The following is a 26,633-nucleotide window of genomic DNA, read 5'->3' as shown; positions in this document are numbered from 1 at the left end:
CAGACATTTTATTTTAAATTATCTACTACTGTAAAGATTATTATGATTCAGGCTAAAGCCCAAAAATGGTCACTTTTTTAAAAAAACATCCATTACATAACCTATGGTCAAGGAATTGTATAATGAAATTTTCTATATCATCTTACCTGCACAATTCTGGCTGTAACTGTGTACTCCTTTTAGCTAGGAATGAAAAATGGATCTTAAGATACAGCTCTGAAACTGGAACATTTACCTCTTATCAAGTTAAACTGCCACTAATTCTGTAGTGTGTGCTCTAGAAATAAGCCTCTTTGTAGCCTAAAGTCAGAACTAGCATATTTTAAAATACAAAATACAGCTTTAATATACAATAGATAAGGCTTGACATTTTTGTACTGGTAAAAACAAGATTTCCCAAAGCTTGTCCTGCCTCAACTTCTCTCAAAATTTGCTAAACCCATACTTGAAATATGAGCACCCTCAAAATCCGTATGAAAAAGAAAGTTGAGCTTGGAACAAGATCTTTATGCCAGTAACTTTATGAAGCCATGCCAGACTGGTTTTGGCATCTGCATGATAGCAAGGGCAAACTGAAGTTGGAAGCTGTGAAACCACTTAGCAAGAAACAGCAGCTTTACACCAGGTCTGAAGTTTGTTCAGTTAAGGTTCTTACTTTTATTTAAATAAGCAGATAGCTGCTTTCACTCTGCATAGTTCTGCTTCAGCCTTAGATATACCAGTCAGGCTTGTGCACTGGCTAATTTAGTACACTCAGATCAAGTGCTTTCTACTATTAAAACAATTTACTGAAGCTTTTGAAAGGAGAGAGAGACACTGACCTACCTTCTTACTAGTTCATATTACCATTTTAAGCATTGAAACTATTTATAGTATTTGACACAGCAGCTTAGACAAGGACATACATCATGGCTGTTCAGTTCTCAGGCCACAGGAGTGCTGAGGGCTGGTCAAAAAGCCCAAGAGCTTTAAGACAGGGATTTCAGAAACACTTCCTACCATTTGTATTCAGGTTTGATGTAAAATGCAAGCACCAGGCTTCAACTACAAATACCAAGTTCCTCAGCAGTTCTCTGAAATGAGGAAATAACCTGTATTAAAATATGATTCAAGTCTCATGCAGGGGGGAAGCCATACACATTTATGCTTCATAAAGTTGAATTTAACTTTAAAATATATTGCAGCTGAATAACAGTGTAAGCCAGCCCCTTGAGTGATGGTTTGCAGGTTTAAGAATTTCAACTACTTCACTTCTGAAAGACTGATGCTATGATGACCACACTAGGTTTTGACAGGGTAAGTATTTAAAAGCAGTAGTTCTAATGAAGTAGGTAGCATTACACTTGTAATTTCTTGGCCTTTAGAAAGAAAAAAGGTAGCTAAATCTTGAATTCATTTGATCAAGGTAACACTCTTGAGAATGGCATTAAGCAGGAACTAAAACAATCCCAGTTAAATACAAACTACCCTAAATTATTGAAACTTGGAGACCAGTTCTATGTAATATTCATATTCACCCCACATCAGGAAAAATGTCAGTGATGTGTCTTAAAATTAAAACCACGGGCAAGATTAATACTAAAATGCATATTAACTTGTTTTATTGAGGCACAACAAGGCATTGTGAATAGCCCATACTTGAGGCAATCAATAGTGTAGTAAGCTGGACATTAATACAGTTTAGGGTAAGTGCAAACAATATACATTCACAGCTTTATTAGCAAGGCTACATCACAACTGATAAAGTGCCAAATTAGTGCTGATTCAGTACCCCAACTCCATGATTTCACCTTGCAAAACAGGACCACCATTTCCCACCAATAATGGAACCACATATCCTCTATAAAGTCAGTAATAAGTGCAAAGCTAGTCCCACCCCCCTCACCAAGGTGTTTGGAGCAGCTCTTTTGTAAACATTGCACTGGATTTTAGTCCTGATAAAGGAGGTATCCCGAAAAGGTGGAGTATTTCCAGCTACTTCCATAGATGGCTCCCCGATGCAGCCGTAGCCAGATCTGATCTCCCTGGAAGAGCTGCAGGACCGCGTGGTTACTGGCTGTCTCATGGTCAGGAGCCCCATCATTGGCATAGGCCGACACAAGGACCTCCTCATTCTTCATGAGATTCACGTACAGAGGGACATTGACAGCCAGTTTCAGCATGTGGAAGATGAAGACATAGGTACCATTCACTGGACAGTTGAACCTCCCAAGCTGGATATCAAAAGTTTCTCCAAGGTTATTGAGCAGCAGGTCAAACACAATGGGCTGGTCCAGAGTTCCGGGGGCCAGGTTGGACGTTCGGGCGGCGGAGAAGGCGACCCTCATCTGCTGCGGCAGCGGGTACACGTGCACCGGCAGGATGGTGGCGGCCTGGCTGGTCACTGGCATGTCCACAGGCGTGATGCTGCGTGAGTCCCCCTGCCCAGAGTCCCCACTGTTAAAGGTCTCATTGTCTCGTTCTGGGCTGCTCACCTGAGAGGAGTCACTCCACCCTGCTGTTAAAAACCATTAGCAGCAGTAAGTATTGTAACAGGAGGATACCCTTAAGCCTGTGGGCATAATCTTAAGTGTACAGGCTTTGCAGCAGATTGATCTTTGAGCCAAAGCAAATTGTCAAAGGACCCCAGTGAAAACACAACTTGGAAGCTGGCTCACATTCATCACACTTGCACTGAGCAGGATGAGACATAGCTGAACTATGAACAACTACTTCTTGTACTTCCAAGTAGGAGAGGGCAGCAGGGTTGTAATTGTTTTTGCCTTTTTTTGCTTTAGTGTATCATATGTCAACTTAAAAAGCATATGCTAACTTCTGAGAAGAAATAAAATCTAACTGCTGAAAACACTGACAAAGTTAGAGGCAAGTTATCTTCAAGATCTCTATTTTCATTTTATGTTACTCAACACTGTCCTTCTGCATCTGGATTTCTCATAGACCTTGTCAACTTATGATGCTAGAATATTTTAAGTCTGACAAACCAGTGCTGCTTTTAAGTCTTCTACATCTCACTCCCCAAAATAAAGCTGTTAATCTTTCCAAATATCCAGGTTAAAAGAGTGTAGAATGAAAACCTTATTAGATCTGAGACATCTGAAGCAGTCACAGTCAAGCTGCAAACCATTGTTATTTCCACTGGAAAACAACACCTTAAGACAGATGTTAGAATAAGTGGAGTTGCTGTGAGATCCTAATGCTAATGAGTACTTTCATCAGCTGTTAATCCACCATCATCTCCTATTTAGTTCTCTTCTGAAATTTATTCTGTCCCTCAAGCTAGGATATGACCTGCGTTATCCTAAAACAGCTTCGACAATACACTATAATTTCTCTTTAGTCTCTAAAATAGAGATCTACAGCTACTCTTCATCTCACTTCTCACCTGTAGCACTGGAAGTCCATATTTTTCCAGCACATACAGCAGAAACAATAATCTTGTTTCCAGCTCTTCAAAACACATGCTATTCATCCTTGGACACAACTAGCCTTATTTATTTCTTTAGGCTTTGTACTCCACTATGGAAATACAAAGTACACCTGTATTACCAAATACATTTTCATAGAAAAAATTATTTTACAAAGTCTCTGTGATCTGATAGCCTACCCAGAATCTGGGAGGAATACACACTTAGGGGGAGACACCCAGTGCTCCTTCCCTGAACACAGGGAACTGCTGTTTTTTCCTAGCCAAGTTATTTGTGAAGTTCAATAAGGTACCATTGTGTCACAATTTTGACATGAAGACTCCAGACTAAAAATAGTGAAATTAAATCCTCTGCTGTGCAATGCTGTGGAAGAACAGCACTGAAGCCTCCAGCTAAGCTCGGTTAGCTTTCACCAAGCTTGATCTGTTAGGTAAGGGATACTGTTCTGCTTTTCACACTGTTCCCAGTAACACCCCAGCTGCAATGCCTAAGCACACACTGGACCCATTGGGGGCCCTGGTGTTGGCCTTACCTCTTGAATTTGCTCGAGGACCACTACTTATCCCACCTCGTTTATAGCACTGCTGGTAATTGACATCCTGAAAGAGACGTGTTAGAAGATGGCTATAAGCAAATCTGAACTCAATTGAGGTAATACACTTTTTTCACAAGGAATTCCATCTCTAAAATACAATGACAGTTCAGAAACAAGATGCAGATAAACAGCTTTACTTATGGAAAATTCACTTATTATAATAGCTTGTATGAAATTAAAGATCTATTTTGATGCCAGTTGAAGCAAATTGGCTTCTGAACAGTTGAGATTACTGAGCAATACCCTTGAATCTCAAGTCTGTTCTAAGTCCATGAACCTGCACAGAAGACATTGACAGACTCATCTCACACCAGGAACCTTTGCCTCCTTAAGTTTTTTTGTTATTTTTGGGGTTTTGGCCTAGCCACATTCTCAGCCAGTCCATTTAGGAGTTGATTATTTTACATTACAGAGGCATTTTAGTGAACCAACTCGTTTAAAATAATGAACTGAGCCCATACAATATGTTATTTACCATCTGTTTGCATTTCAAAGATGCATTTCAGACTAAAATCAACCTGTTTGAAGAGATGTTACCTGTCTGAAGTGACTTATTTCAGCTGCTGTCTACCATTCCACAAAAGGGTTTGTCTGTGAAACAAAACTAACCTCTATAGCTTGTAAATTCACCTGTTAAGATAATTAACAACTACCATGTTAGAAGATTTGGCTCCTATACAGTGGAAGGCTACTGGAAATAAAGTCAATACCTACCCTCTGAGAATATGGCATTCCAGCATAATCTCTACCAGGAAACTGTAGCTGGCCATAGTTGCCATTGGTTAATGAAGGTGAACCTCTGTAAGCATCAAAACCTGTTCAAATAAAGTTGATTATTCAGTACCATTTACTGTTTGATTTACAGTACAAGTCCAGAATTTAACTACAGATGTTTTTTGGCAATTATGTACATTAAGTTATGCAGTAACAGAGCCATTCTTAAATTTGGAATTGAATAGGAACCCTTGCTACTCCTATAACAAATGCATTTCATTAGCTACTCATAACTTAGACACTATGGCTATATCAAAACTCTGTATTTAAAAGTATTAACATCAGGCCCTATCCATTGCCTGTGATACTAATGGGATGTCAGAACAGCTGAAAAGCTTGCTAAATCCAGCAGTGGGATTAAGAAACACTTTCTTTTCTGTTACACACACTGAGCTATTACTGGTATACATTTAGGGGCTACTATAATATTTTGCCACTTAAGCTATTATTTAACTACCAAAGCAGAACTGCAAATAATTTCATACCAGACACCACCAAACCCAGGACTGCTGTTGAGTCAGAACTATAAAACTCATCATCTGTACATGTTCCTACAAGGTACTGAGCAGGCTCAGCCCAACAGCTGAAGCACCTATCACTAAGTGCCCTTCACTTCAAAGCGGCAAAGGCCACAGCCTGCAGCTGGTAGCTACCAACAACCTTAATTTAGTAACTGCCTAAAGTCTGCTGAAACTCTCTAAAGTACTTCAGGTAGCAGCAAGAATAACTGCTCTGCCAAGACCAAATAAGCTTCCTCATAGAACTCTTCAGTTTGTTATTTGTCTAGAAGGGCTCTTTGCTACTGGGAGCCTCTCCCCCATCCTGGTTTCTGCTGGTAATATTAAAGTGAGCAGCGCTAAGGCAAAAATTACTTTATTTTGCACAAACACAGTAAGTAGTATGTGAAGAGGAAACTGGCTTGCCCAGTTTGTCAGCAAGATACCAAGAGAAAGAATTAAGTTGGTAAAAAGTTCAGAAAGAACAAATGAAATTGCTAACAGAAAAGTCCACATGAGTAATCTAATAACCTATTAGTGAAAGTTTCTATCTCCATATTCAGGCAAGCTGTGAAATTGCTCTGCCATTTGGCCTGACATCTCAAGTAGAGGGACCACAAATAAAAGGTAGAATGAACTTCCTTAAATTCTACAACAGAGGGCCCCATTCTCTGCACATTGCCCTTAAAGTCTTGTTTTGAGACACTTCACGTACAGAACATGAATTTAATACTGCGTTGTGTTGAATCACATTCTACTGGCAGGACATAAGATCTTCTTTAGGATGATAGTAAATACAGACCTACCTTTGTACCCACCAGGGGGGCGATAGGAATTAGCCAGTGACCTTCCACCTCTAGCAGACCCTCTGACAGACCCACGACTGTTGAGGTAAGGCTGAGGGGGTCTGGGAATAATATTAGCCTGTGCTGGATAAAAGGCAAGGCTACCATTGCTGACAGGGAACAGCTCCATCAGGTTGATAGTTCACTGCTTAAAACAGAAGGCCCAGATAAGTCAAAGCTTTTTATAACTGCAGTGAGTTACCACACACAGAAGCAAGGGCAGTATTAGGAGATTCAGAGACCAATTAAGCTGCTCTGAATAGTCTGTTCTTCTGTCCCTTCATTACTTCATTTGAGTGATTGGATGCTTCCCTTTGTTTTGAGTGTAGTGCTTGTTAAAAGCTTGCTCTGAGTGCAAGCCCCTAATGCATTCAACAGGAGTCAGTTGCACAGGTGAGAAGCAGCTTGCCAGAAGCATGAAAATAGCCAAATCTAGCTTAAAATCAAGTAACATTTGATTAAGAATTTTCACTGATAAACTAGGTCACCTCAGGATTGACATCCCTTGAAACAGCAAGATAAGCTCCATTACACCTAGATAGTAATAAGAAACTGTGGAAAGCAGATATTTGCATTCAGTCTCTTCAATAGACATTCCTACCATATACTAGGCCCTTCAACTCCAAGCAAAATGTATTCAAGAATGCTTTTCACTCACAAGAGTGAGTGGTTAGCTTTAAACTCAAACCTTGCAACCATAACTGTATTTCCACAAGATCCTGCTTTATTTCAACCCAAAAAGCTTAAAATTGATCCAGAACAACACTATAAACCTCTGTGTGAAGTGTGTGCAGAGCCATTGCACAAGGCTATTAAAAAATTATGATTTTCCACAAAAAAAAAATCCAGAAGGCTTATCACCCATAGTCTCAGTGATGAAAAGGAACACTGAAGCTAAACATGCTTTCCTATTGCTACACTTACACTGTTCTTCATATCTCATTGACTTCACACACTCTCAGTCTGTTTCTAGTCTAAGACCTGTGACAATCACTCTGGCAGAACAACAGGGGTTGTAAATGACCTTGAGCCATTTCATTATATTGCCTTATAAATACAGATCACTAGTTGCCACTTGCTTTCACCCTAAAACCTCAAGATATTTAGGGGCCAGTTTCATGTCAAATTTAGCATTAGCTATACAAACCCACCTCTTGCAACACCTGAACATCAAGTAAGTCAGGTTTGTGTTGAAGACCCCTTACTAGCTCAGTATTTCTCAGGTCAGACTGAAAACTTATCCCAGCCTTTCCTGCTTAGCATTCAGCAGCTCCCAGCACTGACAGCACTATTACCAGAGACAAAATTAATGGTTCCAAATAAAAGTATTTCATCATTTGCTACTATTCCAAGCAAATCATTGTTTGACTGGCAAGTATCACCACATATTTGAATTTCTCACCTACTGAGAAATTCAGGCATGTAAGTGACAACAGTCTGTTCATCTCATATAGAAACAAGTTTGAACCAGCCTTTCATCCTGCTAGCAGTTTTTAAATTAAGTTTACATACCATCAACTACATTAGAGTTGATGTATGCCTAATATTAGACATTTATGGAGCACCTGTTAAGAATTTCACTGGTTAGAAGTATTCACAGCACATGATAGTGAATTTAAATACTATTATAAACTGAACATATTGAAAGACTACTTGAAATACAGATGCAAGTGCAGTTATTACCTGAAGACAGAGATTCTTGTGAAAGAGAGGTTTGTTCTGCAACATGAGAAGATTGCAGCTGGCATTGAGGAGGAGTCTGTGTACTTGCTGTGGAGAAGCTCTGGTTATATCCTGCTGAATATGAAGAATCCTCTTTAATTTCCTGGTCTTTACGTGGAGGCAGTGGTGCATTCACTTTAAACACCTACAACATATTTGATAACAAGTGCTTAACACTACCAGCTAACATCCCTGCCTAATGCCACCACCCTGCCATGCTGTGGTTTGAATCCATATGCTTTTTAGCTTATTTCCAGAACACCAGCTGTTTCTTAAAAATAACAAAAATCATACATCAACCCATCCTTTTCCCTCTCAGTAAACTTACAGAACTCACTCCTGCTTATGGAACTACTACCCAAGGAACAGCTTGATTGACCATGGCTACTGTACTCTGTCAGCAGAACAATTACCATACAACAAGCTATTGTCCTTCTATGGGAAATCCACTGACTATCTGTCCTAGAGTCAGTGGATTTCCCATAGAAGGACAATAGTGCTGAAGCTGGGGCAGCCTATTCTGAGATGAGATATTCACATTTGGGAAGAATCTGGATCTTTCTGCATGTCTTGGAACCTGATATAAACACTGATATCCACTCAAACACCATATTAGACATATTTGCCTCTTCAGTAAATGGAGCTCCATCCTTCCTACTCGTTTAACATTCTCCAAGAGTAAACACTTAACCTAAGTAAAGCTTGTCATTCAAATGTTATAGTCTGGGCAGCACAATGATGAGCAGATACTACTACTACTGCTACTACTACTGCTAGTTAAATCTAATAACCCAGACTTCAGTCACTCAAGTGACTGTGCTACTTTATAGCCAATAACACAATTACCAGAAATAATGCTGTGAAAAGTGACAACTAGTATCAACATCAAATAGGCAACATCTCTTTTGATTAAGAGGATCTAAATTTCACATAAAGAGCTGTCAGCAGTACTGGTACTGAGTCTACAGGTGTATCTAACAAGACTATGAACTCTCTGAAGACAGACTTGGGCAAAAGCCACAGCTACATGATGCAAGAAACAGCTTCACAGCTTGACAGTTCTTGCCATTTGCAGATGCCCTTATGATTAAAAAAAAAAGAAAAATAATACTTTTTCCAGGGTCAAGAAACCCAGTGTTGCCTCTAAGAGGCAGTAGAAATGCCTCATGATACTGAAGTGTTGAGCATAAATTTTGAACCACTGTAAAGTAAAACTAACTGATTTGTTTTATTTTTAATTTTTGATCCCTTCATCTGGTAAATAAAAAAGCTATCCTTGTCCTAAAATGAATTTGAGAAGGCAGGGCAGTCAGGCCATCAACACCCACACTCTGAAGAATTAGTAGCAAGTGGCCTGCTTTTTCCTGCAGTGAGGGTTACAGGTGGAATTCAAATCAAGGACTAGGGCTACAGGTCAAGCCTGCCTTTAAGCTTCTGTAAGCACAACAGCAGCAATGGGATGTTTGAGGACCTGTAATCAGATCCTTCCATTACTGTCACTGTGATAGTGCTATTTGGCAGGGAATCATCCTGGCTTATCTACTCCAGTCCAATGGCTGTGCTTTCCTGGCAGCAATGAGAATCTAAGCAATGTAGGGAGGAAGAAAACCCTGCACTGCAAAGTTTGAGATTTCTATCACTACAAGAGGAATGAACATCCTTGTGACTGAGGGACAGATGTTTGCCAGGTTTCCCCAAAAATCCCAAGAGCAATCTCAGACATTTAACATCTCTGAAAACAGGGTAATAGTTCAAGTGAATTTTCAGTGATATTGTTATGATCAAAGCACTCTGAACACAGACAGCAAGTTCAGACATAACCAGAATGACTGAGACCAGGACTCCATATTTGTACCATGACAGATGCTTATCTTATAGACTGGGTCCCCAAAAGACTCTGGATTCCTTAATCACAGCATGCTGCCACTTCTCCACTTTCAGAAAAATCCCCACCCAAACCCTTAGCATAATTTAAACACATGCAGCTTTGAAAAAAATCACCTCCCTATCACAAGTTGTTTTATTTGTAATGTGTATCACAATTCTGTGCCTCTCAGGTAGGTTTGACTTGAGCCTCTTCTACAAATACAGAAAACCAAGCAGAAAAAAGTCAATGGATTTTACTACAGACCACACCAGGATGTCACAGAAGTTTTAGTTGTTAACCCCTGTGATTTGAAAGGCCATTAGATGCCTTCCTCCACCAGTTCCTACCACATCAGTCTCAGTACTGCAAGACAGAGGCCAGCAAGCTGTGAACTGTTACTGTTGTGAACTAACTGGTACTTCTGTTACAATGGAGACTGCCTTTGGAGACTCTAAAGCTTGCTTTGGAGAAAAAACATTAAATCAATGTTTTTATCATCTTCTGAAGAATGTAACAGAGGAGTAAATAATGTTACCTTCCCTGTACTTAAGGAAAACCCTTCCTCTGAACCTCTCTAAGTCTGCACTGCAGATTACTAGGAAGTAGCAATGTTTGATATTATTTTTTCAGGCCATATATCATTACAGATTATATTTGCAGTGAACATCTCAGATTGTGTGGTATATTTCCTAGATACATAAAACTGACTACTTGTTAACAACATAGGATAATGAGCAACACCAGTTTTCCAAAAACACATTTTCCAGGATTCCACTGGACTGAATTTTACCCCACTGAAGCAAACAGTGTAACAAGACAAACTCAGGCTTCTGAAAGCATTTTGGCCTAATATCTATATTCAGGATTCCTTTTCTCCAACAAAGTCTGTTGTATTTGAAATCTTATCCCAAGAACAGTGTAAGTGCAGCTCACCTTACTTTAGGGCACTGCTACCAATCTGTTGATTTCAGGCCTGACTTCTCCCTTAGCTCCTTAAGGCTACTAAGATAGCCTAGTACTAGTTTTTTGGCACTATACAGAGCAAAAGCAGGATCTTTGTTCTTAGATGATCTCTTTTAAGTTCCAAAGAGAATCAGAGGACTAATCTAGATTTTACTGTTAAAACAAAATGACCTATCAATTTCTGTACTATTCTAAGAGGAGCCAGCTCCTCAGAGTTAGTCCCAAGTTACTCACATGGTTGTCAGTGCTTTCTGTGTGTTGCATACTTACAGTCTGCATAGCCTGAAAGGGAGCTGCTGTTATTGTGACAGAGCTGCTGCTTGCTGGAGGAGACTGAAAGCTTTGTGCTGGTGGCACTGATGGCATGGGGGTGCTTGAAGTAGGCAATGGCGACTGTGGCTCACTTGGGAGGGGAATAGTTGCCTGGGGGAAGAACAAATGTAATGAAAGGTCACTTGATAATTATCAGGCAGTAACAGAAGCAGTTAATTTGTTCTAAAGCCTAGACTGACAGAAGTCAGCAGTTTCTACAGGATGACATTTGGACATAGTAGAGCTACAAAATAGCTTTTGCTTACAATTTCAAATCTTGCTGTGCATCCTCAGCAAACAGTACTTCTATTGCAGTCTCTGCTGATTAAGTGAAATGTGCCTATGAGCTACTATACATACCATTCTTTGGAATAATATCACAATAAAGAGACATTAGGTATTTTTCTCTCCACTAAGGACACACAGAATGCTTCTGTTCCATTTAGTAAAAGAAGATTCTTTGGCTGATATTAGAAATTACTTCTCCTTTCTGGAGGAACTTAGAAAATTTAGGGGTTCTGATTTTTTTCCCTTTCCAACTTAATTATGTTTCAGATTAGAAACAATGCTGAGTTGTCCAGACAAAGTATTAACCAGCATCAGGCCTCAGCTGAGCAGATGGCAAAATGAAGTGTTGATTTAGAACACCAATATTTACACAAAACAGGAGTCAAAAAGGGACATGTCTAGAGCCTTACTATTTCAGCAACTTAAATATTTACATTGCTTGTGATAGCTCACCTGGGCAATTTCAATCTTTTTAGGTATCAGTGGCTCAGAAATACGTGAACTTGTCTGATACAGAGGCTGGGAAGTATATTTCTCATTCTCTTGAGAAAGTGATGTTGATGCCTAGAAGAAGCCATAATGCACCTGCTATTATGAGTAGTACTACAGAGTTCTGGTAAAGCTATGAAACACCAGTGCCTAAGTTGAAACAAATGGATTTTGAAAGACCAGGACAAACGTTAATTCCAAAGCCAAAGTATTAAACAGTCATCTAAACCAAAGCTTCAAGTAATTAGCTTTAGAGATTCAGATTTAGATTACTCTTCTTACACAACTGGTTGCACAACTAGCCCTGCAAAGTCAGATCATTTTAAGAACAGTAGATTGCTTCAAGTCCTTACAGCAAAGTCTGCAACACACACCTGTCTCACTGAATTAAATGGAAAAAAAAATGGTAAGCTCTGTTGACAAAGCTTTGCAAAGCCTGTGTGTCCTAGAGTTAGCTCACACCTGTAATGCTACATATAGGAGTTGCTTAATGCTTAAATATGGAGCCTACGGCTAAAGGCTACCAGTCCTGTGCTCACCATGTACACATCACAGGGCCTCAGACAGCACTGGGGTGGTACCTGCACACCAGGAGGAGCACTGCCACCATGGAGTGTATTCCCTGGCTCTGCTGGGACCAAAACTTAGCTACTGCTTTTCCTACAAAAGAAAGACAGACTCTAGTCTTCAAGCTGAAGGGACTAGAGATAGGCTGGGCACAAGCAACCCTTATTTCAAACAATAAGTTCGTATTCTACAAGAAAATCGGATGTTCCACTTTATAGCACAGCACAGGCCTTCTGGAATCAAATTGAACAGCAGAATTATTGAATTTTTGTCAGCACAAGGAGTCTCATGGCACTGTAGAAGTGATAGAAAGTGTCAAGAATTGGGACAAAACTGCTGATTCAAGAGGTTGTGAGAGTAATAGCCCTATCAGTATATAGGATATTAAGAAATAAAGCACTACATACACAGTATGCTGATAACATGTACATCAGCAAAACAAATGTAAAAAGAACATTTCCCATTATAATCTACACACTCTGAATTATAGAATCCAACAGGAAAGAGCCAGCTGTGTTCTTAAACACAGCAACACAACTCACAAGAGATCTTTAAGACACTGATCTGCATAAAGTGAAACTTTTCAGCTCTAAACACTATTTGAATGTTTATCTGCACATAAATAGAATTAAGCAAGCAAAGTTTTAGGTCTTAGCAGAACATCAGGAAGTGAGATTCCTGGTATTTCTTCAGTTAGTGTTTGAGAGAATATCTCAGTCTTCAGGTTACACGCAGACTCTGCAATTTCATGACAATATCCATCTCAATTTATGCAACCTCTTTGTCATCATTAGATGGAATATTCTACCCTGTAACCAAAGCAAATATTTATGCTGCTCCCATATTCCCACAAGAATGTGCAGCACACTTTTTAGTGAGCACTTTTCATCCCACACCCTTCCTGTGTCAATAAGCAGACTGTTCACTTTGCACTCATGCAGTATTAGCAAGAATTTGCCACCCATCTTTAAGTATTCCAGACTGTAGGCTGTACCACTGCTGTCACTTGTATGTTGTTCCAGCCCAGTTATTCAGGGGGGCCCAGCTGAGCTTTCTGTTAGGGCTGGCTGTCACACAGATCTGAATGCCAGTGAGCCCCAGGGTATGGTACCTGTGGTGTCACCAAGTCTTCAGCTTCAGAGCCAGAAAGAGCATGATCAGCAGATGCTAGGGAAGTGTTCGAACCATGCAGCACCATTGATGAAGCAGCAGCCTTGCAAGGAGAGAAAACAGACATAAGGTTTTGGTAAATGTTTGGTTTCACTAAAGCTCACACCCTCAGCATGTCCAAGTAAACCTCAGAATAATTCAGGGACTGAAGTGTCTTGACCAGTCAGTCTGTCTTTTAGGAATTCTTGCTCATGGTAAGGAAACACATTTAAAAGCAAAAGTCAGAAGACATGCAAGCACAGTGACTGAATTTAAGGCTCATTTAACCACAACTACCAAAGCTTGAGATAGAGTCTTTGGTGTGTGTTTTCATCTTCAAGATCCTATCTAGGAAAGAAACTAGCTGTTCTTCTGCACATGACTACTGGCTATGACCTGAATCTAAAGGGAAAATACGCAAACTATTTCAGTGCGTCTTCAACATACTTCAAGAAACTTCAAGCATTTATTGCCCCTTTTCAACCAAAAGAGCAGCCAGCTTTGTCAGCATTTGAGTGAGCTTAGACTCACAAGCTACTACATGGTATGAAACACAAAACTACTGGCAAGAAAAACAACTCAAGTATAAGTCCATGTTGGTAAATAACCTCTACCTGCCTCTTCAGGGCAGTCCTCACTTCAACTTACTTGAAGGGGCTGTTGAAGAAAATCACTCTGACTTGGCAGTTTCTGCTCTTTTGAAGCTGTAAAAATAGAATGCATTAAGCAACATTTACTTTCAAATTCAAACACTACATGTAGTTTTGGTGTGCAGTTCTAGTTTTTAAAAACATTTGGTATGTGAAGATGCAAACTATTCTTACCATGTGGAATTCAAATATTTAAACCAAGCATCAGCAAACTACACCCAATTGAAGACTTCAGGTTTTTGGTAAAAGAGGACAGGTATTCAATGACAAAATATTTTTACCACAGAAAAGATATCCACTTACGAGATTAAGAAAGAAAATTAATAAACTGGGTAATTGAGTTCTACAGCCCAAGATCCACCCAGTCTTTCAGCATGATCTGTTCTTTATATTTAAACAAGCTATCTTCACCAGGCCTACAGCCCAAGCAAACCCTGTCAGTGCTTGCAAAATTGTACATACCATTTACACTTATAGGACCACCTACCTACAGGACTACTTGCTGGAGTAACTGAAGGAGGTTGGGATGAACCAATGGCACTTGGTGAAGCTTTATCAAAATCCAGAATGGACTCCTTTCAAAAAGAAGATCACCATTGGGAAGAAAAAAAAATTAAACTCTAGAAACGAATGAAACATTTTCACTTGACAAGCTGCTTTTAGCTAATTAGGGCTAAATTCATTCATTCAGTGCCAACACACATTGTCAGCAGTGTTCTCCCTAACCCAGTAGGAACAGGAGCTTTGTGCTACAACAGCAGAGAAAAACATACTTGCATGAAGTTGTAAGTCCCTTGTATCTGAGTCATCAGATCCTGAAGCTTTTCCCTTCTCAATACTGGATCTTTTGGAAGAGTTGAAGTAGAGCAAAATTCTGCAGCTGGCTGATGTACAGGTTTAGGCACCTAATAAGGAGAAGTTACATTAAATCTAATACTGGAAGCAAGACAAGCTCCTTATCCAATATACTTCCAGAGTAACCTAGAGGTGTCACACACTGTGGGCCAAGGAATTCTGTGCTCTTATTGGTATTTCCTGAATCACGCTTTCACTTTATTAGAAAAAAAAAATCAGCTTCCTGTTGCTACAACTAGTTAAGCCACAGATTTCACTGAATGGTTTGGGCTGGAAGACAGCTTGAAGATTACCTAGTTCAACCCCCCTGCCATGGGCAGGAACACCTTTCATTAGATTAATTCAATTCAGTTTCTTATATCCAAATGTTAAAAATTAAGTTGCCTGCATCTAGTGCAAAATTAGGCACTACCATCTAAGGAAACTCGCATTTCAGTTGAAGGCCTGAACAACCTTAAAAATCAAAGCTACATCACTCAAGGTTTACTTCTCCCAATAGAGCCTACAACAATAAGCGCAGATCTTTTATTAGGAGGGCATTTTCAGACATTCTGAAGAAATTGCACCCAAGAGATATATTGCAAACAAGTAAGTCAGGATGAGACCAAAGTGTTTCTACTAAAAAGCCCAATAATCTCAATGCACCATCTCCTGCAGAAAGTATTACATCCCAGTTTGGCATAAATACACCCCTGCTCCCACACAAGAGCCTAACATGGACTTTTGCAGGGCTTTATTACTCCTTGATTATTTCAGCTGGTTCCTTAAGAGTTCATCCCAACTGGTTCTCACTCCACTTTAAAAGAGGGAAATGTTTTGTCAGGGAACAAGTCAGTCTAAGGTAACAGAAAAATCACTATAGTAAGCTCTTTAAGCAGCAGAAGCCCTGTTATTTATAAGGTGACAATAATATTAGACTGTCTAGATGGTCTAACATGTCTTTTGAAAGCAGCATGGAGAGGAGGTAGGCTCATTAGAAGTATTTTAAACTCATAATTTTTTTGTGGTTCTCTAAAGTTTTACTGTTCTTATGTTGGTCTGTGCAGCTAGAGGGAGGCAAATCTGAAGACATTTAGTTGCATTATTTTAACTGGCCCAAATGTTGAGATATGCAGGAACATGTGAAAGTCTTTTTTCCCTACAGGACAAACAGCTGTGTTTCAAACAGGAGGTTACAACTTCAATATACTGTACAGCAATGTTATTATTTGCATAGTCATTGGAAAATATAGGGCAGAAGGGTATTTGTGTTATGATGACAACTGTCACACTCAATCCACCATAAACTGATGAAGTGCTTTTTGTTCACTTTTAGGACACGCCTAAAACACTCTTGCGTTTCCTTTCAATGGTTTTCTGAAACTAATCTCTGGCCTTTGCAGCAATTCCAATGCCATGCACAGGCAAGAAGCTTACAGCACATTATTAACTCTGCAGGACTCAGTTTCTACTATCTATGTGGCCCACATGACAACTGCTTGATGAGCTGTGAGAAGTTTTGCTTCATTCTATAGTTAAAAGAATGCATCTTTGTAAAGCTCTATCTTGAAATTCCACTGCACAAACACTGTCTTGAACTACCAGTTAAAAATACAAGTTCATATTGCTGTAGTTTCCAATAATGAACAGTAACTACAGCTTTTAAGGATGTAAGTGTAGGACAAAAGTTGAATTAACTTAATCTCAGTGAGTTATAGATTTAGTTACTGGCAACCTGGATCTTTCTGTCCATCACTTTTAGTCCTCACTTACAAAAAGTCTTAATTTTACAACACTCCCTGTCATAGTAAACCCATTCTGGGTTAAACTGATTAATGCTTTTGTTACCCTCTTCCTCCTCCACTACCATTTCTACTAAGACACAGGGACATGACCAAACTGGTTCTGTGTGTTGAAAATGGGTAACAGAAGCTCTTCACCTTTAGGTCAAGTCTGGCAGGGCCTAAAGCTCTTAAGATAGTCCATTAGCTATGTGAGTGAGACTTGTACATTAAACACAACAAAAAAAGTTTAAAAAGCCCCAAGGGCATGAAAGCAGAAAAGACTGGTCACTTTTACTTCCAAATATGATAAAATTCCTGTATGCTTGTACAATTTGTCAGAGCTTTTATCTCCTTCCCTAGCTCATACTCTATGCATTCTGTTGGTAGCATTCTTTACTACAAGAAGTACAAAAATGCAGATTACATTTATGATATCAGGGCTTTAGGCTAGGACTGAAACACTGAGACTTTCCATTCCATAGAAGTTATTTTCTAGTTCATATAGATATTAAAATACACCAGCCAGAAGAAGCTACCTCATATTGATTTGCTGGTTTGCTGGTACCTAGGAGTTCAAAACTACAATACTTAAGTGCAATATAAGATTACATAGAGAAAAGTATCAGAAAATTAAAGTACTTCAGTTTTTATGCTTTTTAATAAAATGATGCTTTGAAGAAGAGCAGGTACTTAACATTCTTAAGATGTTTTCTTTCTAGCCTACAACCAGATGCTGTTTCTGGTAGTCATTAAAAGCTAGCAGCAGACTCTGACCTATCAGTCTGGCTCAGATCACCTAACATTAACCTGAATGCTGCTTGAACCACTACAGTTGAACAGCACTGGTAAATTCAGAATTTCATTTGTCATAAGAAATGTTTCTGAAACCTAACTTCAACACTACTCATACATTCAGCAAAATGTATCTTGACTTGCATCCAGAGAACTGACTAACTGGAAGTAGAGGTGAAACATCTTGAAAATTTTTTTCCTAGGACCAGTTAAGCCATTGCAAATAAACCAACAGCCACTTTGGAATTTGGCTAGTCAGAATGCAAATTTACCAGGGACTCCTGTCAAAGCTGGATTTTTTAGAGACTGAAGGTCTACTTACATGCAACACTAACACACCACTTCAACCATCTCATTTACAAGTGAAACTTCATCCTATGGGACAGGACTTTAATTCCTCTTCAGATTTGTCAGTTATGGAGTACTAAATGAGGTGGAATGGTGATACCTAAGCTGTAGGTAGTGATTGCCATTTAGATACACCATTAAAATCACATTTCTACTCAGAGCAGCATTCACAGTGGGTGTGAATTGAATGACATGCTGGATGACAGCACAAGCCAAACTGTTTTGCTTTCCCATACCAGGCCACAAATTCAGCTCTAACCAAGCTTGCTGGTCCACAGGTTGCACAAACATTTAAACAGAACAACAGTTAAACAGGTTGCATATCAGCTCACCCTGCTGTCTTAGGCTCAGCTTCTTAGGTACTCCACTTTACAATATATTAAGTTAAAGAAGCATAGTTTAATATCTCAAGACAGTCTTTTTAAAGACCTCAGAGGTCTAACATATTCAGCTCAGAGGGCAGCAGCAGTGGCACAGCTCTTTTATCTGCCTTGCCTACATCCCTGCACAAAAGCATTTATAGATTTTCTCAAACAGATCCAGCTACAGCACCAGCATTGCCTCTCTTTCACATAAGCAAGGGCAAAAGAAATTGTTATCTGAAAAGCTTAACATGATTTTAATTGTTCTTTGTATGCACTTGAAGTCAAAGACATCTCTTTTAAAAAACTGGTTATGGAAACTAGTTATGTTGATAGTACACTGTTTTTTACTCATTCAATATACTTTTAGGATTATTAGGATTTCTCAATAGCTATTAGGCAAAAATAAAGGCAGCTGATGTTTACCTATGGTCTCTGTAAATCCAAGTTTGAATACTTTAAAAAATGCTTTGTTTACTTAGTTCAGCAATAACCCTTCAATGACCTCACATTCCAGCAGTTAGTTTAGTTTTGTCAGTATATTGAAACCTGCACACTACGGGGGAGATTCTGAAGCAGTTTGCAAGTTTCTGCAGATGACTGGAGACCCTCCTCTTTACTCACTGCAGCAGCTGTCTCAACCACTTGAGCCATCCATCTATCTATCCATCCCATATAAAAATAAGAGGAAGCATCTTCTCTTTAGGAACCAACCATCTTGCATTTAAGGTAATCTGACACCAGAAATTCCAAGGGACTTTACAAGTGCTTGAGACTATTCCAGTACTTAGTTTCAGTTACAGGAATACTGTGCATAACTGGGTGCACAACACCTATTTGTGCTCAGAGTTACTTAGTGAGGCAACCAGGTTTTCCACCTGTACCACCACCACCAGTGGACATAAGATTCTACTCAGCTTGAGAGTAAAGATGGCTCAAGCTGAAACACCTTAATCCCATGCTGTTACCCAGTGCTGCATCATTACATACTTTTTTAATCTCATATTCAACCTTCGGTTTGCGGTCCCGCCTCTAGACACAAGAACATCCATTTTTTCAGTTTTGCCAAGTTTACTGACAAGATACAAGCTTAATCATTTGCCATGAGTAACGTGGGATATACTGGCTCCTGCTTGCTTGCAGGAAGACAGTTGTGGTTACAACAGTGTGTACAGAGTTGTACAGCTCAATTCCCCATGTTTTCTTCCTGAAGTCTACCTTTAGAGTAACATTTCTCTTAGTGACCTAAGGCAGACATAGCAGAGCTCAGTTATCTCTTTTGACAGTGACCAGTGTTCCTGCTACCCAGGCACAGGTGAGAAAGAAGGTAATGTGACCAAAGGGTAGCAGCCTCTTCAGCTGTAAGCCATGCAATGGCTTTTCTTTTATACTTCTAACACTATGCTATTGTTAGACTCCCAGGACAGCAATATGGTTTATGCATTCATCTGGAAATACATATTTAAGCCCCTGTACAGTTGGTATTGCTTGATCTAGACATTAGATCTCTCTTGAATCAGCAGCTATTTTAATCAAAAGCCTAAAAATTACTGAAGTGTTATTCACATGCAGCCACAAAGTATTTGATCCCTGGATGAGTCATACCTGCTTTGTACTGCTAACAGAGGCCAGAGCCAATAGCTACAGATGAACCAAGTTAATTCTTCTGTCTTATGCATAAGCAGTTATTCAAGGTTCAAACACAGCAATACTGTGCTGATGTAAAAAGCAAAGTAGACCATCTTGCTATTCAAATATAAGCTTTAGCCTCCAGAATTATTTCCCCCAAGAAAGAATGAAACTGGAGTCTATAATATTGGCCTACAAAACACACCTCAGATACCCTCCGCTAATAGGTGGCTTTATTCCAATACACCAGTGTCAAAAGCTTATGACAGATAATACTACATATGCCAACTCACTTCTTTGGGTTCCATATCAAACTTCTTTGGGCCCATCTGTTCCTTTGGCCCCATACTGGCAGCTGCCCAGGCCTTCGGAGGGTTCTGTAACTGCGGAGATGACACTTGCTGCTGCCTGTCAGCTTTTTCCCAAGCCTCTCGAGTCTCCTGCTTCTTTTGTTCTGGCTCCTCCCTAACATGTGCAGCCCAAGCCTTCACAGGCTCCTGCTTCTTTTGCTCTGGCTCTTCCCTAACAGGCACTTCCCATGTTTTCATAGGGTCTGGCTTCTTTTGTTCTGGTTGCTCCCTAGTTTGGGTCATCCAAGGTTTTGGAGATTCCTGCTTTTCTTCTGGTTCTTCCTTAACTTTGGTTACCCAAGGTTTTGAGGACTCCTGCTTTTTCTGTTCCTGCTCTTCCCTAACTTTTGTTACCCATGGCTTAGGTGATTCCTGTTTCTTCTGGTCCTGCTCTTCCCTGACCTTTGCTACCCAAGGTTTGGGAGACTCCTGCTCCTCTTGGACACGTGCTACCCATGCCTTTGGAGCTTCTGGCTTCTTCTGTTGTTCCTCCTCCACACGGCTCTCCCAGGGCTTTGCGGACTCACGCTTCTGTTCCTCCTCTTTACCACGAGCTTCCCAAGGCTTTGGAGAATCTGGTCTCTTGAGTTCTTGCTGTCTAACACGAGCTTCCCAAGGCTTTAAGGTCTCTTGTTTCTGCTTCTGTTCCTGCTCTTTAACATCAACAAGCATCTCCCAGGACTTTGGAGGTTCTTGTTTTCTAGCACACTCAGCTTCCCAAGATCTGGGCTCTTCTGGCTTCTTCTTGACAGAGTATTCTGCTTCAGGCAAATAACGCCTGTTGAGAAACTATATAGACCAAAGAAACTTAATGGCTCCCAAGAACACATTTTGCTACTACAGTTCAGGTCAGTTAAATAAGGTCACCCAGCTACTGAAAACTGCTGACTCAAAGCAGAGCCTAGACAGTCTAAGCACTAGTCATAGAAACTGTGGCCATGGCTTTATCCTACAACACTGCAGACTAGCTTTGCTTGGCATGCCACAGAGAAACAGGGAACAGTGCTGAACAGCACAAGTAAAATCCAACTGAGTGAACCTACTGCCCTTATCCTCAATGCTACCTCATGTTCCTAGGCAGTAACAATATCAAGTTCAATTGTGATTTTTGTAAAAGTAGCTCTCCCTCTAAGCACTAAAAAGCTCTGGTACTATATTAGCAGACATTCTGCTAAGCATCCCAAAATATTAGACCCAGTAACCAAGTATAACCCTCATTCTTAGTGGACTAAAATGTCACCAGAGTCTCAGATTAAATACCACGGGACTTCAACTGCAGGCTGTGTTTAGTGTTAAGTCTGAGCATTAAATGATGATGCCCTAAGCTTTTCTAAGTTACCACTTGGTCATGAACAGGAAGTAAATACATGAAGTGAAGAATGTACAAGGCTCACTGGCTGAGACATTTTTTTCTGGCTAGATACCAGATAAGAGTCAGGTAACAGTGTTAGCAGTAAGTTACAAAAACTTGTTCTAGAGTACACCCTCTAGTGGGATACCTGGGAAACAGGGATTCAGCATTTTAAGAACCAGTAACTCCACTCGGAAAAAGACACCCTCCCCACCTTTTGAACCAGGCCTAATGATTTCTATGGTACTGACAGTCAAAGCATAAGTTCAGGAGTCTGAAGAGCTGCTGAAACCGGTCTACACACCCCCGTGCACACAAGCCTGTCTTGAGTTTCCTACCTTCCTGACAGATCAGTAAGACCAACATTCTCAAACCCACCAATATCAAGCCTACTGCAACAAGCTTAGCTTTTTAGCAGATGTCTATTTTCTCTATTCCATAGTACACAAAAGATCAATGTTCCCACTCTAAAGGCAGATGCTTTGTTTTAGTCAGGAAAGTGCCAGAGCAATAAAGTACTATACTGCTTCATGTAATCCTGCTCCATTCATCCCAGAATACAACACCATATGCCATAAATTTGGGGTTAAAAACAAATGCAATCAAGTCTTTAATGCTTCCTACATCAAGCAACACTTACATTACTGTTCAGACACCCTTTTTAAGTTTAAAAAAAGGGCTGCAGAAGAGCATTTACAAATGTGTGTCTGAAGTCTGAAAAAAAAAAATCACAATACTAAAAGGCAAGCAATTAACAGTAGAGTATCTTACCTCCTGTGGCTGTATTTCAGATTTCATAAGCTCCATAATGGAATCTAGAGAAAGGATGTTAATTTGTTTCAACTGATCAAATGCAAAAGGGCAGATCAAACAGTAGCAACTCTTTAAATATATTTAAATAGCAGTACCAATTTGCTTAACCAGATATTCTGAAAGCTCAGCTTGCCATTCAACATGCTATTTCTAGACAAGCTTTTATTTTCTAAGTTTTGCAGCTGCAGAAGTTTAGAGTGAAACAAGAAACATTTTATAGTATTCATAATTTTGTTATTCTAATATGTAACTTTCCCTACACACCAGACAGTCCCCACATCTTCAACTTGCTCAGAAGGCAAAAGCACTCTATTACTATGATTTAAAGGGGTTTTTTTATGTTACTAGCTAAAATAGGGCTGCAAGCCCTGCAGGTTCCATTTCAGTTACTACACTGCAAGCAAACTACAGCACAGCATTAGATTTAGCACCAAGCTATGCAAATTCAGTGCTCGGTTCAAGCCTTTCCCAACACTGATATAAAAATTGAACCCTGTAATATTTCACCTGATTCTTTGGCAGACTCTCCTTTTGACAGCTGTCTTGTTTTCTCAGGTTTTCTATTTACTTCTTCCAATTCTTTTACTGGCACAGTGGTGCGAGGAGTTGGAATACTTTCGAAGTAGCCAGAGTCTAGAAGCTTGGACAGCAGGTCCTTCATGTGTTTATCTAAAGAGTAAAAACCCATAAGGTTAAAACAGCAAAATCTGAAATTAAGGGGCATTCAGATTACAGATTAAGACTTGTTAATTGCTCCCGTCATATGAACTGCAGTTACTCCAAGTTCACACATCTTACCAAGCTATAGCAAAATGTTTTAGTAAAGGAAATTATTTATTAGACTGCTTAATTTAATGCAGTTGAAAACATCTTTGCAATTCCAGGGCAAGGCTGCAGCCTGTGTTTAATGCCCACAAGGTAAACACAGAGCCACCTGGTCTCCCATATGCTTGGAAAGGGCTTTGTTTACCACGTATAAGCTAGCCAGCTTTGATATTAAAATCATGTGAGACTGCAACAGAGGTAAAGCTAAACAGTCACAATGGAACTACTCTACAAGACACTCTTGCTGATAACAGGACTGTGTCTCAGAAAGAAAAGTTAAGAACTGTAGAAACAAGCAGGGGAAATGCAAGGGAGTGATCCCAGAATGAACTTACTCCTCTGAAGGTGGAAAAGATTCAGAGCTGACATGGTTGAACAAAAGCTTAACTGTACTCAGAAGCACTGTCCAGTTTGCTCCTCTGTGCGAACAAGAGACAGCAGCTAAAAGTACAGAGTAAGACCTCAGAAGTAACAGTGGTTCTAGAAGTTGTTTCAGAGGAGCTGGAAACAAGACAGCCTTGAAAACAGGAAGAACTTTCAGTGAAAGATCACTCCTACCAGTGACAACCACACAAACAAGAATTCTAGCTAGAATTTACTATGGCTATAAAAAACTGTCTTCCAAGGAAATGGATGCTAATAAAACAACCTAACAGCTTTATCTGAAGTCTAGCTTGCACACAAAGGGATGCAAGACAGACACTAAAGGGACAGAGATACTGATAAATAATCAATCCATGTCAACAGATACAAGGCTAAGGTTACCAGCCTGTAGCAATCCAAGCATGCAGTTTGTCCAGAACTGCATGGGAAGATTGAACACCTAGCTGCCAGTTCAGCTACCTGTATGTGGAAGTTGAACAGGTCACACTAATGCTCTGTTCTAACAGTTACTGACATTGCTGTCAGTAATAAGTGGAAGATTGCTGCCACACAGCTGCTACAAGACTGGCATAAACACAACAAGCAAGGGCTGTTTGCAATAGAAAGATACTACAACTCAATTAAGGGCAGTTTCCTCACAAGCAAGTTGTAAATAAGAACACAATGTGTATGTTGGCTTACAACCAGGGATTTTGGAATTGTGCCACAAATGGAAGAAGATCTGCAGAGTCCTACTCTCGAAAAGTAAGGACACTTCCATTACATCAAAGAAAGACTGCAACTGTGCATGATGAGAAATCCCAGCAAGTTCCATTAACAACTAGTGTGGCGTCCTGCACTGTAGGGATAGAACAGGTATGAGTCTAGAATTCCTACAAAGAAAGGAGACTCTTCAATGCTGTGGAACCTTCAGCCCAGGGCCAATGAAGCTTTGTAATATTTCAGGGTACTCAACTAAGCATTTCGTGGCTGGGAACTGTTCCAAGCTTAACCCATTTGCACATAACTAGAAAAGCTTCCCACTGTTCTGAAAGGTATTCATGCATCAGGTTTTGAATTGCTACCATTAGTATTCCTCAAAAATACACTAGTACACTGATTGAAGAGTAAATCTTGACTGGAAAATGAAAGCACATGGCATTGATTGACCTGTACTTAACCGAACTGGGAACAGCCATTCATCCTTGGATAATCAAGATACACACATCACTTGAAAGTAGTTAGTTTGGTAACCTCCCATGTGTATTCACTGGCTTTAAGATGTTTAACAAGGACACAAATTTTAGATCTTTAAGTTATTTCTCCAAATGAGACACTCACATGTTGTCCCAACCACAGGTTTCTCACTTCCTTCTAGAAGGTCCCAGAAGTAGAGAGATGATTGCTCCATCTGGTCTTCAACACTGAAACAAATTACAGTTTTACCAGGTAGAACCATAGCCAAGATCAAGTGCTGCACTATCCTCATTTTACAACATTCACTAATGTCCAGCCTTCATACATGTCCTGCATACAAAGTGAATAGTAAGCCCTGAAATCACTGGAAGCAATTCAGCTGTCTCTGTTTGCACAGAGATTTAACCTAGCAAACCTAACTTCTTTTGTTGGCCAATATAGAGATCCTAAGCACTGTCCCACAAAACTACATGGCTGAATTTCATTACAAGCCAGGATTCCCAAGCAGGGCAACAACTGCTGTTTATGCTGTTTAATCAGCTGGTCACATTTACTGCATGAACTTGTACAGGTGCAACCAACAACAGCTGCCATTCTCACTAACTAGCAGCTCCTGGAAAACCTTCTATAGGTCCAAGATCCACCTCCTCCAGAGGATGGAATTTTTCAGTCCACTGCAATGAAACACAGTATCCCAAAGGAAAGGACTATGCTTCTTGTAGAAGTAATACCAAAAGAGTAAACTAGAAACAAAGTTACTTCATTGGGATGAGACAGTCCTGGTCTGTTGTAGCTTTTTGTAAGCAGCTGTTCTTTGGAAGTAGTTAACTAAAGAGCAAAGACTAGGCAAGTCTAGTGTATGACAAGTGACCAGAATTTTGAGGCACCTAAAGAATTAGTCCATAGTCAAACATGACTTATCCATAAAGTGTCTCAGCTTACCACTTAGAAACTACTTATTCCATATTCAAATACTATTCTTGCTGCACTACCCTACCAGACAGGCTGTCACACTAAGCATGAGCCATCACAGCACCAGAGCAGTGCCACATGAGCACTGATTCTGGCATTACCTCTGTAACACCATGCATGACATTTAGTGCAGAGGTATCAAAAACTTTAGGCAATTTTTTAAAACTACTTTGAAGCTAACAGCAAGAGCACCTCAGGAGCACCATCTTACATTCCTTGGAATAAAGAAGCACACCTGAATCATCAATGTAAATGGAATACAGAAAGAGTTCTGATTTTACTGCACTTTTTTCACTTCATGAGCAGTGAGAACTCAGAGAAGCAGCACATCCCCAGCCTCCCTGCTAAGGATGGTACTGGACTGTGCCCCCTCAGTCCCACAGGGAGATGTAAAATGGCAAAGTCTGTCTGTAACCTGCACCTGGGGCTGTAATTACTGCAGCTTCCCTCTAAAGCTCTGAGTGAGGTAAATCTTCACATTCCTAATCTCAGACAAAAGCAAGTGTACTGAAGAGAATTTTAATTAATGTTCCAAAACATGGTATTTAAAGACACAGCAGTGTCTAACAGAGGACATTTACCACAACATATAAAGCACACTACTAGACAAAACCCCCTGAACTTACCTCAAGTTCTCATTTCTTTCTGGACATGTCAGTTTTGCAAATCTTATGAGGTAGTCTAGTTCTTTAGAAGGCAGGTATATTGCACCATTCACACCACCTTTGAAATCTTTCTGAACATGCTCTTGAGTGAAGTTCTGTAGCACATACTGGACTTGAAGTATTGTACGCAGCTTCTTCTTCTCTGCTTCCAGCTTCAATAGGCTCTCTCTCCTCTGAGCCTTCTTCTGTGCTTTCAGCAGCTATT

General features: G+C 39.9%; 1 protein-coding gene across 1 annotated transcript in view; it reads right to left on the bottom strand.

The window, feature by feature from the left end:
- Positions 1-1,572: 1,572 nt before the first annotated feature.
- The window catches only part of CAPRIN2 (caprin family member 2), a 32,661-nt gene continuing 7,600 nt past the window's right edge, over positions 1,573-26,633 (bottom strand). The window contains 17 exon segments of the mRNA XM_036401155.2: positions 1,573-2,497; positions 3,958-4,024; positions 4,735-4,835; positions 6,098-6,254; positions 6,256-6,284; positions 7,820-8,003; positions 10,959-11,111; positions 11,742-11,852; positions 13,456-13,557; positions 14,142-14,197; positions 14,631-14,718; positions 14,917-15,048; positions 20,186-21,031; positions 22,365-22,408; positions 22,914-23,075; positions 24,936-25,018; positions 26,390-26,628. Of these exon segments, the coding sequence (XP_036257048.1) occupies positions 1,929-2,497; positions 3,958-4,024; positions 4,735-4,835; positions 6,098-6,254; positions 6,256-6,284; positions 7,820-8,003; positions 10,959-11,111; positions 11,742-11,852; positions 13,456-13,557; positions 14,142-14,197; positions 14,631-14,718; positions 14,917-15,048; positions 20,186-21,031; positions 22,365-22,408; positions 22,914-23,075; positions 24,936-25,018; positions 26,390-26,628 (3,123 nt within the window). The 3' untranslated portion in view covers positions 1,573-1,928.

The sequence above is a fragment of the Molothrus ater genome, chromosome 5 (assembly GCF_012460135.2).
Source record: "Molothrus ater isolate BHLD 08-10-18 breed brown headed cowbird chromosome 5, BPBGC_Mater_1.1, whole genome shotgun sequence".
Classification (NCBI taxonomy): Eukaryota; Metazoa; Chordata; class Aves; order Passeriformes; family Icteridae; genus Molothrus; species Molothrus ater.
The sequence above is the reverse complement of the archived record's forward strand: the minus strand, read 5'-3'. Positions and strand labels throughout refer to the sequence as shown.